The 18,187-nt window shown below is 42.5% G+C and overlaps 1 protein-coding gene across 1 annotated transcript in view; it reads right to left on the bottom strand.

Moving 5' to 3' along the window:
• MRPS10 (mitochondrial ribosomal protein S10) overlaps positions 1–18,187 on the bottom strand; it is a 457,510-nt gene that overhangs the window by 194,904 nt on the left and 244,419 nt on the right. Inside the window, exon 5 of the mRNA XM_044061852.1 lies at positions 423–531. Coding sequence (XP_043917787.1) covers positions 423–531 — 109 coding nt within the window. The remainder of the gene's footprint in view (positions 1–422; positions 532–18,187) is intronic.

Below are 18,187 nucleotides of genomic sequence, written 5' to 3' on the forward strand. Positions count from 1 at the left end.
AAGAATAAAAGTTTTTATGTGTGAAGTTTGTTTCGCACACTTCAAGCTGTTATTAACATTGGAAAATATTAATTAGAAAAAAAAATTCCCCAACAGGATACTTGTTTGTTAGACACTCTGGAGAAAAACAAACAAGCTGACAGACTAGAGGCATCTGATAAACACAGTAGCACATTAGACTGTATGGATAGAAAGAACTGAAGATGGCATCAACAGTCAACCCTCTTATTCCCTGACATCCAGGCATCGGCTTTTGGACATTACTTGGCTAAGGATGATGAAAAAACACGGGAAATCAGGTTGGTCGCTGGCTTTTGCATGGCAAGAAGACTCAAGAATCATCAACACTGACTATGAAGAATATATATTATACAATAAAACTTCGTACAACATGATGCGATAAAACTTTCTGAAATTCTTACCTCTATACATCTGTAATGGGTCCTCATTTCATACTGGACTCTGTGCTTCTTGAAAATATGAACAGATTTCAGAAGGGTTAGCCTCTCAATCTTCCTTGGGGGTTCAAATCTGGTAAGGAGAAAATGAAATGCATTGTACTCAGATAATGGTAATGCAGCATTAATGCAAATCAGTTACCACATCTGTTTATCAAACAAGCAGACACTACTACTAGTCTAAAGGCAGATGACTAGTTAAGGATGAGGGGGCGTACAATGAAAGGACAAGTAAAGTCTCCAGTAACAGCACTATCTCACATGGAGCAGAATGCTATTTAGTCATGCAAAATACTTTGAAATGGATCATCACAAACTGCTGGTACCAAATCATGGTCTCAGGGCTGTAAAAGCCTTGATACCTTTAGGCCCCTGGGAAATGATCTCTAAGTCAGAAATATGATTCTTGAAAAGAAATTTCTGAGTGTCAGGTACTCTGTAGTACCCGCCTAGTTTCCTAGGGGCAGGAGGAGTGTCAGGAGTAAGACTGGATTCCATAAAAACATCATCCAGGACAGGGTATATTGCTAAGGGTCAGTATGCATGTACACTGACAAATATCAAGACTGCCTTCAAATGACAAGGACAAGTATTTATTTTATGGGTTACAAAAAAGAACATGGTGGCTAGAAAGTCAAAGCCTGTTCCTCTTCATCTAGAAACAAATCTACTCAAGTTAGTAGGATGCTGTATGAGCTCCAACCCCTGCCTGTGGACATAGAGAAACTCATACCAGAAAGAACCTGTAAACTAAAGTGGGATGGGTGGCAAAATAAATACTTTATGGGTGCATACATGGTACACTGAAAGAGGTACAACAGGTAAACAAAGCTAGATTTACCACCTCTACACTAATCACAGGGGTGCAGAGTTTACATTGAGAATATAAGGCTATAGTTCCACAATATGGACTTATTTAGTTTTTTATTTACATTTGTTAACCAGAAATTCCCAAATGGGAAATCTTTATTTATTTTATTTTTTATTTTACATTTGTTGACCGGGCTAGTCTAGCTGGATATATTTCCATTTTCAGTAGAGGCCAGAGGAGAAAAGCTCCAAATGGGAAATCTTATTTTCAGTGAAATCCCAGGGAAAGAATCTCCATAATAAAAAGGCAGTTTACTAATAAAATGTCAAAAGCACAATATTGCAAAGAAAGTACAGTTGTGTACACTTACCATAAAATGTAGATGTTCGAGTGTATTCACTGTGACAGTTATTACACTTGGGTTATCTGTCTGCAGGTAGCCCTCAGTCGGCCTGATTATCCAAGTCTTGGGTCCTGCGTCAGTTGCTGCCTCATCTTCCATGATGTCAGGTAGTCAGGGGTATAAAGCATGCAGCAGATGCTATTGCATCAGTTTTTCTTGCCCCAAATGTCAGGTGCCCCCATAATGGGAAGCAATTATATACAAGGTTACCCTTCCAACAAAAAGCAAATACACCAGAAAGCTTTAAGCAGAGCAAGCAAGAATAGAGGTATAGTCAATAGAAGTCAGGGGGCTGGAGGGAGGGTAACCACGACTGCAACAGTGAATACACTTTAACATCGACATTTATGATAAGTGTACACAACTGTACTATGTTCTTCGTGTTTCACTGCTGCAGTTATTACATTTGGGTAGATTCCCAAAGCTAAGGAAGGGAGGAGGCAGTTAGATAGCATTAGGACCAGCTATAAGGCCCTGCAAGACTGCAGTGGCAAAACCAGCTCTGGATTTAGAAAAAATTGGCAAGTGGTAATGCTTGGTGAAGGTATGTACAGAACTCATTAGGTTCATAGGTTCATACTAGGCTATCTGCCCTAGGGCATTTATAAGCCTAGCCAGAATGTGTTTGGCTTTCGCCACCCATTTTAAATTTATTTTGCTATGCCCTTTTTCAAGGTTAGTATACTGTGCCTCTGTCTAACAGTGACACAGAAGTGATACCCAGGGTAAACCTACGATCTCCCATCCACTCATCAAGATTCCTCTTGAAGAGAGTCAATGAGGGACTCTGCCTAACCTGGACTGGGATTTTATTCCAGAGTGAAGGGAGCCTCTGGGTTATGAATCTGTCCCTCCAGCATGTCCTATTTATTTCAGTGCTGAGGTTCAAGTCTCTCGAGCGCGTAGCTCGATGGGATTTGGATTTTCTGAGGTGCAGCATGTCCATTAATTCCGGGTTAGACAGGGCTTTATACGTCAGGCACACATCTCCTCTGAACAGGCGGTATGCCACTGAGTAGAGCTGGAGTTTCTTTAACCGGGCAGCATATGGCACTCTGTTTGAGCCCTTTGAGCCTCTTGGTGAGGTACTTTTGGGGTCTTTCCAGTTGCTGCAGGTGTCTGATAAGGTACATCCCAAAAGGGGCATTGTACTCAATTATAGGCCTGATGAGGGATGAGTAAAGAGGCACGATGACCTCCCCTGATCTAGATGTGAATCCCTTCATGATTAGGTGGGCTATATAAAATGTTTTTCTAACCACTTTGGCCACATGGTTGTCAAATGAGAGATTGCTATCAACTTGGGTCCCCAGGTCCCTAATTACTTCTTCTGTACTTAATGGATTACCACCTATGTGGTAATTTGTGGGCACTTTGTTTTTCCAAAGGGGATGACTATACACTTTTGGCATTTAGCTTGAGGCCATGGCTCTGGCACCAGTTGTCTGTTTCTATGAGGCCCTTTTGGAGGATGCTTGTGTCGGCTGGAGAGTCAATTATGGCACCCAGTTTGCAGTCATCTGCGAACTTGGTCAGCCACAGTCCTTCCGTGTTGGCCTGTACCTCCGAGAAATATATACCGAACAAGAGAAGTCCCAGGACTGAGCCTTGTGGGACACCACTTGTAACTGGTTTGGAGTCTGACATGGCTCCAGCAATTCTAACCATGTGGGTTCTGTCCTTGAGCCAGTTTGCAATCCATCTAGTGACATAGGGGTTTATATTTAAGCTGGTGAGCTTATCTATAATGCCCGAGTGGGGTATTGTATCGAAGGCTTTGCGAGGTCCAGGTAGGCTGTGTGGACCACCTTCCCTCGCCAATGGCCTTGGTGACTGATTCAAAGAAATCAACCAGGTTTAAGAGGCAGGATCTGCCCTTAACAAAGCCGAACTGGGTAGGATCCAGTGTTTGTAGGTCCCCAATATCTTTATTTATGAGGTCCATGATGATCCTTTCCATAGCTTTGCAGACCAAGCTAGTCAGGCTTATGGGGCGATAGTTTCCAGGATCCGTTGAGGCACCACCTTTATGGAGAGGGACCACTGTTGCTGAACGCCACTCTTTGGGCACATATCCTGTAGTAAGGCTGAGATTGAACAGTAGTTTTATGTTTGGGTTTAGCTCTTCTTGAGTTCATGTAGGACGAGCCGGGACACCATCTGGTCCCATTGATGCTGTGTTTTTGCTTTGGAGAGGCGGCTCTTACCTGAGCATCTGAGATGTCAGGGGCAGCACTCTGATGGGATAGATATTTGCCCTTTGGTGGGGAGTTTGCGCTGAACCTGTCAGCTAGGATGTTGGCAATGTCTGTGGGTTCGTGTATTTTTGTCATTTTGGACTAATTCTGAGCATATCTGGGAATTACCACCCAGGTTCCTAACATAACTAAAGAAAGCCTTGTGATTATCCTTAGTGTCCTGTGCAATTTTTCTCTCGAAGCTGGCCTTAGACAATTTTATGTGTGCCCGTAGTTTTTTGCTAATACTGATCAGTGATGCCTTCCCTTTTTGGGATTTTGCTCTATCATTTAGTAGCTTCCTCCTTCTATTGTATAGTTTGTTTATGGCTGGGGTCCACCAGACAGGACGTCTGCCTTTGGAGGATTGGGTCCAGGTAGCAGCTTTTAGGATGTCGCTGGTAGGAACACCTCTGAGAAAGGCTGTAGAGGTAGATGCAGCCCTGGCTGAATGTGGTTTTATCCCCTGTGAGTTAGGTTTTTCATGATGCTTACAGCAGAAATGAATGCAATGGCCTATCCACTTAGAAATGGTTTGCTTTGAAATGGCCTTCCCCTCTGCCCCTGCAGCAAATGCAACCAGCAGCTGTTGAGAATTCCTGAGAGGCTTAGTCCTATCCAAGTAAAATCTAAGTTGTCTGTGCACGTCCAAGGAGTGCAGTATTTGTTCCCCTTTGTTCTGTGGATTAGAAAAAAAGGCTGGCAAATGAATGGACCGATTAAGGGCCACACTGGATACCACCCTTGGGCATAAAGGAGGGATTGTTCCTGAGGGACACCCTGTCCGCATGAAAGATGATGAAAGGCTCCACTGCCAAGAGGGCCTGTAATTCTGACACCCTTCTTGCTGAAGTGATGGCTAGGAAGAAGGCTGTTTTCCAAGAAAGGAATTTCAACTTTGCATTTGCAGCTGGGCTCAAAGGGAGGTAGAGTGAGCTTTTCCAATACAAAGTTAAGGTCCCAGGCTGGAGTAGGGGCTCTCCTGTGTGGTCTTAAGTTTTTGGCCCCTCTGAGGAATTGCTTCAGCAGTGGATGAGAGAAGAGGGTTGGCTCTGTATTATAAAGAGCTGAGATGGCGGAGGCATGAATTCTGATGGAAGAAAAGGAAAGGCCCTTGTGAAGCATCTCAGTTAAGTATTGAAGAATGAGCGGTAGACTGGGCACAGTTGTGTCCATCCCCTGTGTTTGGTTCCAGAAACAGAAACTCTTCCATTTTTCAGCATAGGATTTTCTAGTACTAGGCCTCCTTGCCTCCAAAATGACATCCATCACTTGCTTACTGAGGGATGGTAAAGGAGAGGTCATGTTAATTAGCCAGGCTGCAAGGTTCACGGTTTGAAGCTGTGGGTGCAGAATCTGGCCCTCCTGCAGGGACAGCAGGGCAGGGGTCTGAGGCAGGTGCCATGGTTCCAGAAGTGACACACTGCGCAAGAGGGGGCATCAGTGTTGGCGTGGAAAGTCTGATGCAATAAGTATTGTCCTTGGTTTGTCTTGTTTGATCTTTAGTAGCACTTTGGAGAAGAGAGGCAGAGGGGGAAAGGCATAAACTGATAGTTTTTTCCAGCTGAAAGACAGGGCATTCACTTTCCAAGTTTGTCTGTGGGGAGTCCGTGTGCAGAATTTGTCCAACTGGTAGTTCTGAGGGGAGGCAAACAGGTCTATATCTGCGCTCCCCCATTTGAATCTCAAAATGTTGAATATCTTTGGTTCCAGTTTCCACTCGTGTGGGTCCATGAGATTTCTGCTTAGGTCTGCCAGTGTATTTAGCTTGCCTGGCAGGAACTGAGCTTGTAGGTGCACTTGGTAGATCAAGGCTCTGTTCCACAGAGCCATGGCTAGTCTGCAGAGGGGGTATGTAAGGGTTCTCCCCTGTTGATGTACCACATAACAGTGGTGTTGTCTGTCTTTACCAATAACTGTCCTGGAAGAATGTGGTCCTTGAAGGCTGTCAGAGCATTCTGTACAGCTAACACTTCTTTTTGATTGATATGCAGGTGCATTTGCCTCTGGTTCCATTTGCCCTGAATGCACTGCCCTGCCAAGTGAGCCCCCCATGTATAGTCCGATGCATCTGTTGTTAGGGTTTGGGTGGCAGGGGGTAGAGTGAATGGCAGGCCTCTGCCCACCAAAGGAACTCTGTCTTTAAACAAAGTATGATAGGAATCATTGATTCTAGGTCCTGAGAATGTTGGCACCATAGGTTTTTTAGATACCATTGTAGTTTCCTCATATGCAGTCTTGCATATGGAATTAGTAGAATGCAACAGGCCATGAACCCCAGGGCTTGCAATACTTTCCTTGCAGATAGCTGGGTCTTTGTGGCCAGTAGTTTGAAGCAGGCTGTCAAATGAACTTGTTTGTCTGGCGTGAGGTATGCCATCTGGGAAGTTGTATTCAAGCTTGCTCCCAGGAATACGATTTGTTGGCAGGGTATTAGATGTGATTTCTTTTCATTTATGGTATACCCCAGAGAAGTTAGTAATTTCTTTACAAATGCCAGATGATTTGATAGCATGTCCTGGCTTTCTGCCTGAATAAGACAATCGTCCAGGTATGGGTATATTTGAATATTTCTTTGCCTGCAAAATGCAATGACTGGAGCCAGGCACTTTGTGAATACCCTGGACGCAGTGGACAAGCCAAAGAGCAGTGCACAGACTGATAGTGCATGTGGCCTGCTCTGAAGTGTGGGCATCTTCTGCAAGATTCCCTTATTGTGATGTGCAAGTAGGCTTCCTTTTAATCCAGTGTTGCCAACCAGGCATTTTTGACTAGCATAGGAAGCAGCAGATGAAGAGTTAGCATTTTGAATTTTGGGATTACCAAAAAAGTGTTTAGGGTTGACAGGTCCAGGATAGGACGCCAGGAATTGTCTTTTCTGAGTACCAGGAAAAGTCTTGAGTACATACCTTGCCCCCATTCTTCTTCTGGGACAGGCTGAATAGCCCTGATGCTTAGAAGAAAGAGAACTTGCTTTTGAGCCTCTGCCCACTGGTTTGGGGGTAAGTCTGGCCAACCGTTTGCGGTTGTTAAGGAGTGGAAGTGGAATCTGCATCCTTGGGAAACTATATTTAAAACCCATTTGTCTTGGGTAATGAGTTCCCAGTTTTTTGCATGCAAGGCAATCTCTCCCCCTAAAGGAACAGTCAGTTGAGCAGGGCTTGGAAGGTTTAAAGTTAAGTCATTGTGACAGTTTACCATAGGGGGTATCTTACTACTACCAGCTTTGGAAGTGGGATCCCCCCCCCCCCCAGTGCTTAGGCCTCTGAGTACCTTGGGACTGAAGCCTGGGTGCTCTGCTGGTTCTGGGTTTGGACTGAGAAGGCCTGGAAGATGCAGGAAAGGACCAATTCTTAGGCCAGTACTTGCAGGAAATCTTTAACAGTTTGCATAAATTTAGCTTTTTCCTCCATCTTTTTTTAAGTAGTACTTCTGCTTTGTTGCCAAACGGGCGGTCTTGGTTTAAGGGAGCATCCAGTAATTTAGCTTTAATATGATCTGGCAAAGATTGCTCCTTAAGCCAAGCATGCCTTCTAAGTACAGACCCAGTGACAGCAGCCCTGCAAGATGCCTCTAATGAATCAAAATCACATTGCAAAGTAAGTTTTCCAACTTGTTCAGCAGAATGCATTAAATCCTGTAATTCTTTACTTTCAGCACAGTCAGGAATCAACATAATTTTCTGTTTAAGCAATCCAACAATATGCTGCTGATACTTTAACATATGAAACTGGCAGTTTAAGGCCTTAATGGCCAAAGTTGCAGAAGTGTATACCTTCTCTCCCCATCTGTCCAGGGCCCTGGAATCTCTATCAGAGGGGGTAGGGTTTTTGGCAGTAATAGCCTTAATGCCCTTGGGCCCCTGTGAAATGGTCTCATGATCCGCAGTAGGATTCCTAAAGAGGAACTTGTGAGAGTCAGGAACTCTATAATACCGGTCAGGTTATCTGGGAGCTGGAGGTAAAGTGTCAGAGGCCAGGCTAGATTTCAAAAAGGCATCACCTACAATGTCCAGTACAGGAGGGATAACTAAAAGCCTGTGTTGAAGTAGGAGTAAAAAATTCCTTAAGCCTCTTTTTGGAGTCAGAGTAATCCTGGCTTTCCCAGTGGAAATGCTCCCTAAGAGTACGCAAAGTTTCACCACAAGAGAAATCCTCTGGAGGGGAAGCAGAGGGAATGGAGTACTCTGCATCAGAATCCTCACAGGTAGATAAGAGCAACTCCTGGTCATCAGAGAAAACAGAAATTTCAAAATCCTGATAAGAAGAATCAGAAGGAAAATCAGTTCTAGGTCTCAGAGGGAGAAGGGTGGCTTCCCCTGATTAGAGTAATAAGGTCTTCAACCATTCTTCTCATTTGTTTTTTAGGCATAGGGGCCTGACCATGCGGTCTGGGCTTCGGTTTTCTAGGCATGGATTGAGGCTTAGGCCTTGAAGAATAAGAAGATGGCATAGGTTTAATATGCAAGTCAGTAGACCTGAATACACCCTCAGAAGCTGGTGCCTGCACAGCGGCTCCGGACCCATCCAAGGTAGAGACATCTGTAGGTTCCACAGTCAAAGAAGCATCGCGGACCCCAAATGGGTCTCAGTAGAGGCCTGCGAATCTGAAGTAGCGGGTATCAGGGGCTGCGAAAGCACCTCACTGAGTACCGAACTGGCGACTAGCTTAGGAGAAGCGTCATTGGCAGCTTGGACCTATGCGGTCTGTCTCTGTCTTTATCTTTGCGTTTTTTCAGAATTTCGGTAGTCGGGTGGCTTACCAAAGCCATTTCAGGATAATTGAACAGAGTACCAAAATATTTAGATGCAAAAATGAACCGACGACCAATAGTTCAAGGTTTGAATAAGGCACAAACCCAACAGCGAGGTACGTCGTGGTCTGGGCCTAAGCAAGGAATGCAGTACGAATGAAAATCTTTATGAGGTATTTGCTTTCTACAAGAAATACAATTTTTAACTTTTACTGACATCGGTTTAGAGCAAGAAAAAGGTTCCCCAATGGGGTACTTAGCTTAGTTGAAGACTTCGGATCCGAAACACGAAAATTAAAATTTCAGGAGTTGGCCGAGTGGCACTTGCTAAATGCTTCTGCTTCGGGCACCGCACAGCAAGAAAGACTGATGTAATGGCATCGGCTGCATGCTTTATACTCCTGACTACCTGATGTCATGGAAGATGAGACAGCAACCGACGCAGGACCCAAGACTTTGATAATCAGGCCGACTGAGGGCTACCTGCAAGCAGATAACCCAAATGTAATGACTGCAACAGTGAAACACGAAGAAAATCATGACATTATATTATAAATTACGATATTCACACTTTTAACATACTTAACACCATTGTTAAAGTAAAAAAACATAACTATACAGCATGAAAAATAACACAAGTTGGCAGTAGTTAAAAAAATTAAGTTTCCATGTAATGGTCACAGTAAAAATACAAGATATGACTGACTCCACAATGAACTGGAGTACCAGACACATCACAGCAAGAATCAATGTGCTAAACAAAATAAAACAATTAAACAGAACTATTTTCAGCGCAACACAGTAAAAAGTAAAAGTTGTGACAATGCAGGAGCATCAGTCAACAAAGTTCCTAAATACAGTGCAAGAACAGATAGAGCAGGGACTGTTTGTTGGTATCAAATGGTTTAAACACTACCAGAAGGCCAAATTACACAAGTAAAGGGCCGAATGACACAAGTAAATTTCCTAAGTTATGACAAAGTTGCACCGTGCCTGATCCTTATCTTGGTGTCAAACAAAAAAATATTAATCTTGTCCTCTCTGCTACAGGACGATGATGCCAGTATCATTCTTTGCAGTACAATAGTTACTCTTCTTTGTCCACGCAGTGGCCCTGTACAACCACTATCCGTATTATTCATTCTAGCCTCTCTTCTACTCATCTCCATCTCCCTCCCCAACTTTGTTTCATTAACCCAATGACTCCTCTACTTTCTTTGACCAAATGGCCCATTCCTTCTTTCTCTAGAGAGATGAGAACCAAGTTCTATTTGGGGGGGGGGGGGGGGGACTTACACTCCGGAAGATTATGATGGGCCACACCTTTGGACAAAGTGGGAGCCTTATGACTTCCATTGACTTCCTGCTCAAGGGAGCTCATCAGCACCATCCGCATAATGGTTAAAGCCAGGTCCATCTCTCCAACAAGAAAAAGAGCGCAGCAGCTCACTAGCCACCCCGTATAAGAGATGACAGTCAGGTGGTAGTGAGCATGGACTCCTACACATGTCTGTTCACATCAGTTGCACTATGTGCTTTACAACAACTGCAAACAGAAGGCAGATGTGCACTAATGAGCATGCTGTCCCCTGGAAAGTGGATCACCACTTTGCAGTGTGAGCATTGCCAGGTTTACTTCTGCAGACAAAATATCAGCACTGCTGCAGATGTGCAGTAGAACGATGCTCTCCACAGATGGGAAAATGGTAGTCAGCCAGCCATTCCCATATGCCTTGCCCAATCTCTCAAGTACTCACACTGCTAGCTGAACTCAGGTCACTTGGGCTGCAGTCAGAGATTTATCTCCCTATACCACAAAACCTGGGACATTTTGACATTCTTATTCCAACTCCCAATCCTTTGAGCTTACTCGGGTAGTCACCTGTGAAGTACCAAGTCAAATATCTTGCAGAAATCGATTCTTTAAGATGGCTGCACATTGAGTTATAGTTTAATTTCAGTTCCCCCAGTGTGAAAACAGAAACTAGGAAAAGAGACTGCAAACTCGTATTCTTGGGTAAATTTCAGTAACTGACCATTAAGTGCACTGCCAGGATGCGAGCAAAAATGAAATTCATAGAACCTAAAGAAAATCTATAACTAAAGGTGAGGAAAAACATTGACTGGGAAGAAATTTGCAGCTGTTCAGCAAAAAGCAGTGCAAGCTCCCCAGCTTTGGTGCAAGACATGACTTCCAGTAACCGAGAGGAAGAAAAGTTATATTTACTCAGAGCGGATTTAAATAAATAAACATTAAAGGAGTATAGCAACTCAGACAACAAAAGGCTGGAAAAAATGGACGAAGCTTTAAGAAGATATTCGGATGAGATGATAAAACTGCAAAAATCAGAGATCAAAATGAAGAAAAGGCTGACTAAATATGAGACTGCTCGAGAAGAGATGTTTAAAAAAATAATAGAATTAGAGGACAGAGCATGTAGGGAAAGCCTGAGATTTTCTGCTTTACCAGAGAAGCTGGAAGGAACAGACTTTATTAATTTTATGAAAGCACAAATAAGCAACTGAGTGGTATGCCACAGTAGGAGCTGTTAAATTGAAAGGGCACATTGTGTGTATGCTACAAACCTGGCCATGAAAAAGCAACCTAGACCTTTAACAGTAAGGATGCAATCCTACCAGCAGGAGGAGTTGATTCTGACAAAACTGTGGCAGAAGGACAGAGTACAAAAAGTGGGAGACTGTAGAGTGTTTGTGGAAAAGTATGACTCACTACGCGGAAGAGGAGTACATTTATTCCACTAATCAGGGAATGTCGAGAAGCAGGGATGAGATTCAAGCTTCTGTACCCAACTATTTTCAGAATATTCTTTCCGGGAGGGATATAAATCACTTTTTGATGCAGAGCATGCTAAACAGGAAATACAAAAGTTGTCCAAAAAAGTGAAGAGATTCTGCTTCTTGGTCTTCTGGTAATAAAGATCAAAGACACCATGCCAGTGAAATCTTCTCCAAGGTTTCAAAGGAAAATGCTTGAGAAACAGAAAAAAAAAGTACAAGACATGACTAGATGAACTAAGAGTATGCTGGAAATTAAGCAGATACTGGATTTGGGAGATGCAGATCACCAGGAATAATACTAGCAACATGGAAATTGATAATTAAATGTGGGATTACAAAGCATTAAATACATTTGTGAAACATCACAAAACAAGAAAACCTGGAAATATTGGACTCTGACTTTGTTAAACTTGTAGGGAAACTTTAAAGCATATGCCCTACTTCATGACATTAAGGTTTGGAAGAATATTTAGGAGGAGGAGGAAGAGGAAGGAAAGAGTCAACTCTAAGTAAAACAAAATTTTGTTCTTAACAGTGTTTTTATAATATATGATATAATCTGCATGCTATACAGTTTTCTCAGTTATTTTCGAGTGTAATTGGGATAGTAAAGAAAACAGGTGCCCCTGTTTCTTTCCTTCTTTCTCCTTGTTTAGTTTTAAGAAATCTAGGCACTGCAGTGTAAAAAAAGAAGAAAAGCCAGGTCAAACGAGCAGGACACACGAAAAACTGATGTGCTTTTTTCACTCTTGAAATGGGGAATAACTGGATTAAGGTATTTGGCTTGATCTAATAACAAGTTTTAAGAGAAAGCAAATAAATAACAAAGAACATAGTCTATAAAACAAATGAGTGCTTGTAGAAGTAACTCTGTATCTGGCTCTCAGGTCTCCATGGAGAAACTCAAAGAGCATTAAAAACAGCGTACTTATTTTCTTCAATGGCTAGGAGATAATGTTTTCTGAAAGCATTCAAGTGTTCTCCCAATCTTGGACAGTAATGAAGACAAACAAAATCAAACAGCACTTAGCAGAAGCACAGGCTATACCATAAGTCTTCGGATGAATGACTTTCCTTTTAGGTTACGCCAAGTCTGTAAATGTGGCTGTCAAGTCTGGGATAATTGTTCCTATTAAGAGGGTAAAACTTGAATATTTGAAGATGTACATAGTTTTCTGTGTTGGAATTAAGTTGACATGTTTTTGGGGTGTATTGGGGATTCACTTTTGAAGCTTGAAAGACCATAACATTGAAATTCAAAACATTGAGACCAAAAGCTTGAAAATTCAAAACATTGAATCCCATAACACTGAAAATACATAGTAAACCAACATTTCATATATTCCAACACAACTACATAATGAAACAAACAAACCACATTACACTTCTCCAGCTATAAGCAGGGGGCAAGCCCCTGCACCCCAACCCTGCTACTTAAACACCAACTCAGAGACTGCACTAAACAGAACAAAATGGCAAACATACCATTCCGCCCTTCATGACTGCATGATTAAACTGTAAAAAACTATCCTTAACCCTCACTTAAAAAACACTACTTCACTGTTAAACATTACACATTAGCATACATCTCTCCAGTACTTACCGGGGTTTCATAGGTAACCTCAGTCATATTCCCTTCTTACTGGCTATACTACAACATAACACATCTTAGTGTAGTACAATCTCAGACATGATATATTTAAGTAGCAGGGGGTGTGGGGGTGCAGGGGGTTTGTGTCCCCCCCCCCTGCTTATAGTTGGAGAAGTGTAATATGGTTTGTTTTTTTATTTGTTTCAGTATGTAGTTGTGCTGGAATATAGTACATTTTGCTTTCCTAACTTTTTTCAATGTTATGGGATTCAATGTTGTGAATTTTCAGTGTTTTGAATTTTCAAGCTTTTGGTCTCAGTGTTTTGAATATCAATGTTATGGGCTTTCAAGCTTCTAAAGTGAATCCATATGGGGGGGGGTTATTTGAGGGCTTTCAGTAAAACAAAAAGTTTTGTAAGATGTGACATAGGTCCAAATGAACATGGCAAGAAACAACTGTATAAAAGATAAACCTGACAAACATTAGTGTACACATGTAACACAAAAGCTGGAACTACACACTTAAAACAGCTATTACATACAAAAGGTGGGAATAATTTTGATATTATCTTTAAATGTAAATGTTCTCACAGATATATCAAAACAGAAAGAGTAGTGAACTATATTAAAAATGAAGAGTGCAAATAGCTATTATATAGCAGACACTCATGGAAAGAGCTGAACAAGTGAATCTGATAAAGGTTTTCAGGATGGTTATTCAGCAAAATACCTGGGACAAAGGAAAAGGGGAATACTTATATGAATTGCCAGAGGAGCTCCAATAATGATACTATATGATAATAACGGTACATTTGAAGTATTAAGGGGCTACTGGAAAGGGATGAGAATTACACTGGCATGTATTTACATTTCACCTAAAACTGCTATAATGGAACTTAAAATTCTGGGAGAAATAGGATCATAGGAAGTTGCTAGGCTACTGGCCCTGAAGCCCTTACAAGCCTACCCAAGAATTTAGCCCATGCTCTGACAAGTCAGCACCTGATGTTCCTGTCCAACAGGGACACAGGTAGAGTCCCAGGGGTGTATTTTCTGTTCCGCATCCAGTTATCCAGGTTGCACTTAAAAAGGGTTAATGAGGTACTCTGCTTGACGTGGAGAGGGAGTCTATTCCACAGAAGGGAGAGTCTCTGGGACACAAATCTGTCCCACCAACTAGTCCTATTGATTTCACAGACCAGGTTAAGGTCAGACCTGCAGGTTACTTGAGTGAAGCTTGACTTGCAGTTATGCAGCAGTCCTATCAAGACGGGGTCTGAGATTGCTTTGTATGCCAGACAGAGGTCACCTCTGAGGAGTCTGTATGAGACTGAGTAGAAGGACAAGGCCTTTAGCTTAACTGTATAGGGTAGATGTTTGAGACCCCGGATTCTCCTTGGTGAGGAACCTCTGTGGTCTTTCCAGCTGCTGCATGTGCTTTGTGAGGTACAAGAAAAATGGGCACTGCACTTAATAATGGGTCTTGCAAGGGAAGAATGCAAGGATGTTATGACCACAATAATCAGCTTTCAGCGGGGAATATTACTTATAGGTGGGGACTGCAATTTGATTTGCAACAGGGAAGATGCGTCTGGGCGCCTCGCAAAGGGACAATATAACAAGGGAGGGAACATTTTTGATGAAAATAAACCAGAAAAAAGGCACTATGAGGAGGCGCACGATCCAAAAGCACGACCAGTTTATTAAATTACACTTAAAACATGAATGCTTTAACTTAATCACTGCATTTTTGTCCAGTAACTTCATGAAATGAGAGTACCAACAAGTAAATAACCTTATATGTAATGAGTCCCTAACCAATTAACCAATCATATTGTGTAAGTAATGCAAAACACAGTAAAACAGCTAAAAAAATCATACTGAACTTAATAGTTAAAATTCACTAAAGTACACACCTTAAAAGGGTATAAATACATAAACACAGTTATCATTTAAAACCATTATAAAAAATCAAAACTTACAAATGAATGTTAAAAAAATGCAGATTGTTTGTTTGTTTGTGTCTTTCAGCTTTTCCCGGTTAGGGGTCGCCACAGCGGAACTCCGATCTGCTGATTGGCAGTAGAGTTTTACGTGCTGGCTTGCCAGGCCTAACGCACAACCTTCAACGAAGGAACGCCCGTTCACGCATGTCGACATACAGAAGATGCTCTGAGAATTGAACGGGCAACGTCTAACTGTGAGGCACCACCACCGCAGTTAAAAAATGCAGATTAAGAAACTTAAATTTACACAGTACACTAAACGATGAAAAAGTGTTAGACATCACCATATACTGACAAAAGTAAAAATTACAATTTAGCTGATCTGAGTTTTAATACATACATCAGGGATACAGTGTCATTCAACCCAGGATACCCGTTAGCTTCAAACACTAACTGCCAATATAACTCCCTGTATTCCAAACATGTCTTCTAGGGGCCACCTCTTGGATCCAAAGGCAGTACTTCTATTACAAAAAAAAACAAAAAAAAAAAAAAAAATTCAGCTCTATCACAGGTCTGTCTGTGTTTAAAACAAACTATTATTATTATTCTTTTTCTTAATATATACATCATACCTGTGCTCGTACATTCTAAACTTAAATTTTCTTTCGGTCTTACCTACATAGTAAGCCTCACATTTGCCACACAGTGCTAAATAAATACCAATGGTGTTATAATTAGCAAAACCTACAGTTTTAATACACTTGTCTCTCCATTTTAAATATACCATGTCCCCTACTTTTGCATAGGTTCATAGGTGTGTACTAGGCTAATGACCATGGAGCCTTTACAAGCCTAGCCCAAAGGTTTATCCTTGCATCGTGCCACCCGACCTTATAGTCGAGTGATGCCTGGGGTAAATTTTCTATTTCCCATCTACTCATCAAGACTTCTCTTGAAGAGGCCCAGTGAGGTGTGCTACTTGACATGTATGGGAAGTCTATTCCATAGCATGGGCAGTCTCTGGATTATAAGCCTGTCCCTCCAGCATGTACTGTTGATTGTGGTAATGAGGTTGAGGTCTCTGGAGCTTGTGATCCAGAGGGATTGGGATTTCTTTAGATGTAGCATTTCTAACAGAGCTGGGTCAGAAATGGCTTTGTAAGTCAACCAGAGATCGCCTCTAAGTAGATGAAACAAGATGAAGAACAGTTGGAGTTTTTTTTAGTCTGTCCATATAGGACAAATGTTTAAGGCCTAGGATCCTCTTTGTGAGGTACTTCTGCAGCCTCTCCAGCTGTTGCAGATGTTTAGTGAGGTACATGCTAAATGGGGCATTGTACTCAGTGATTGGCCTAATGAGGGAAGAGTAGAGGGAGACAATGACCTCTTTCTTCCTGGATACAAAACCTTTAGTAATGAGATGTGCCACATAGGACTTACTGACCACAGTGGTAATGTGGTGGTCAAAAGAGAGGTTTCTGTCAACCTGTGTTCCCAGATCTTTTTTAACTCCTACTGTGTTCAGTGGACTACCATCGATGTTGTAATTCATAGGAACCGTGTTTTTTCCAAAGGGGATGACGACATTTTCTGGCATTGAGCGGAAGGCCATGGTTCTGACACCAGTCATTGGTCTTAGTGAGGCCTTTCTGTATTATGTCAACATCACCTGGGGAGTTAATAATAGCTCCAAACTTGCAATCGTCTGCGAACTTCAGCCAGAGTCCCTTCGTGTTGGCCTGGACTTCAGAAAAGTAGATGTCAAACAGGAGAGGACCCAGGACCGAAATCTGTGGGAGTCCACTCGTGACTGGTCAACAGTCTGACTTGTAGTCAGCTACTTCCATACTGTGTGTTCTACCTGTGAGCCAGTTTGCAACCCACCTAGTGATATGGGGGGAGGGGGTTGATGCGAGTTTTTCTTTGATTCCTTTGTGGGGAATGGTATCAAAGGCCTTGGCCAGATCAAGGTAGGTTGTATGAACCACCTCGCCTTCATCCACAGCTCTAGTGACTGACTCAAAGTTGACCAAGTTAAGCAGGCATGATCTACCCTTCACAAAATCAAACTGTGTGGGATCCAGAGTTTGGAGATTCCCTATATCCTTGTTTATTAGCTCAATGATGATGCATTCCATATCTTTGCATATCAGTCAGGCTAATGAGGTGATAGTTCCTAGGGTCTGTAGTCACTCCTCCATTGTGGAGAGGGATAACTGTAGCAGTGCGCCATTCGTTAGGGACAAAGCCTGAGGTGAGGCTGTGATTGAACAGGGCACACAGGTGAGGTGCCAGTTCACTCTGTAGTTCATGTAGAGCACAGCCAGGGATATTGTCAGGTCCCATAGAAGCTGTATTCTTGGCCTTGGACAGTGCTGTTCTAACCTACGCAGCAGTAATACTGGGTGCCTGGCAATCTACTGGTACTGTGACTGGTCCTTTGGTGGGGGGAGAGGGGTAGAGGTGGCACTGAATCTGCCGGCCAGTATATTGGCAATATCTGTTGGTATAGGAGGCACCATTGTGCAGCAGCTCAGAGCAAATCTGGGTATTGCCGTGGAGATTCTTTACATAACTATAGAAGGGCATGTGGTTGTCTTTTCTATCTGCTGCAATTCTGTTTTCATAGCTGGCTTTAGAGGATTTGATGAGGAATCTCAACTTTTTGTTGTGGCTGATAAGGGAGTTTTTTCCAGTCTTGAGACTTCACCTTATTCCTCCACATTGGTTTCCTCCTTCTGTTGCAGAGTTTGTTTATGGCAGGGGACCACCAGTTTGGCTTCATTTTTTGGAAGAGAGCGTCTTGGTTCTATTGGGTATGGCGAGATCCATGCATTTGTGTACGTGTTCATACAGTGCACTGGGGGTATGATTCGGTGGTTATGCAACTATTCTCCATTTGCATGGGTGCCGTGAAGTTAGCCACCTCTGTTTTTAGGAGGCCAAAGTTAGCTTTGGAGAAGTTTTTCATGGTAGTTACCTCTGTGTGTGTGTGGGGGGGGGGGGGGTTCCAAGATGATTAGTTTGTGGTCGGATCTAACTAGGGAGGAGTTGACTACTGGTGTAGAGCAATGGTCGTCCATGTTTGTAATGACTAGGTCAAGGATGTTGCTACCTCTAGTGGGGGTAAGAACAAGCTGGTCCAGGGCATTGGAATTCATGAATTCCAGGAAACGTTGAGCAAGT

Source organism: Protopterus annectens, chromosome 1.part0 (genome assembly GCF_019279795.1).
Source record: "Protopterus annectens isolate FY-2018-M chromosome 1.part0, PAN1.0, whole genome shotgun sequence".
Lineage (NCBI taxonomy): Eukaryota > Metazoa > Chordata > Ceratodontiformes > Protopteridae > Protopterus > Protopterus annectens.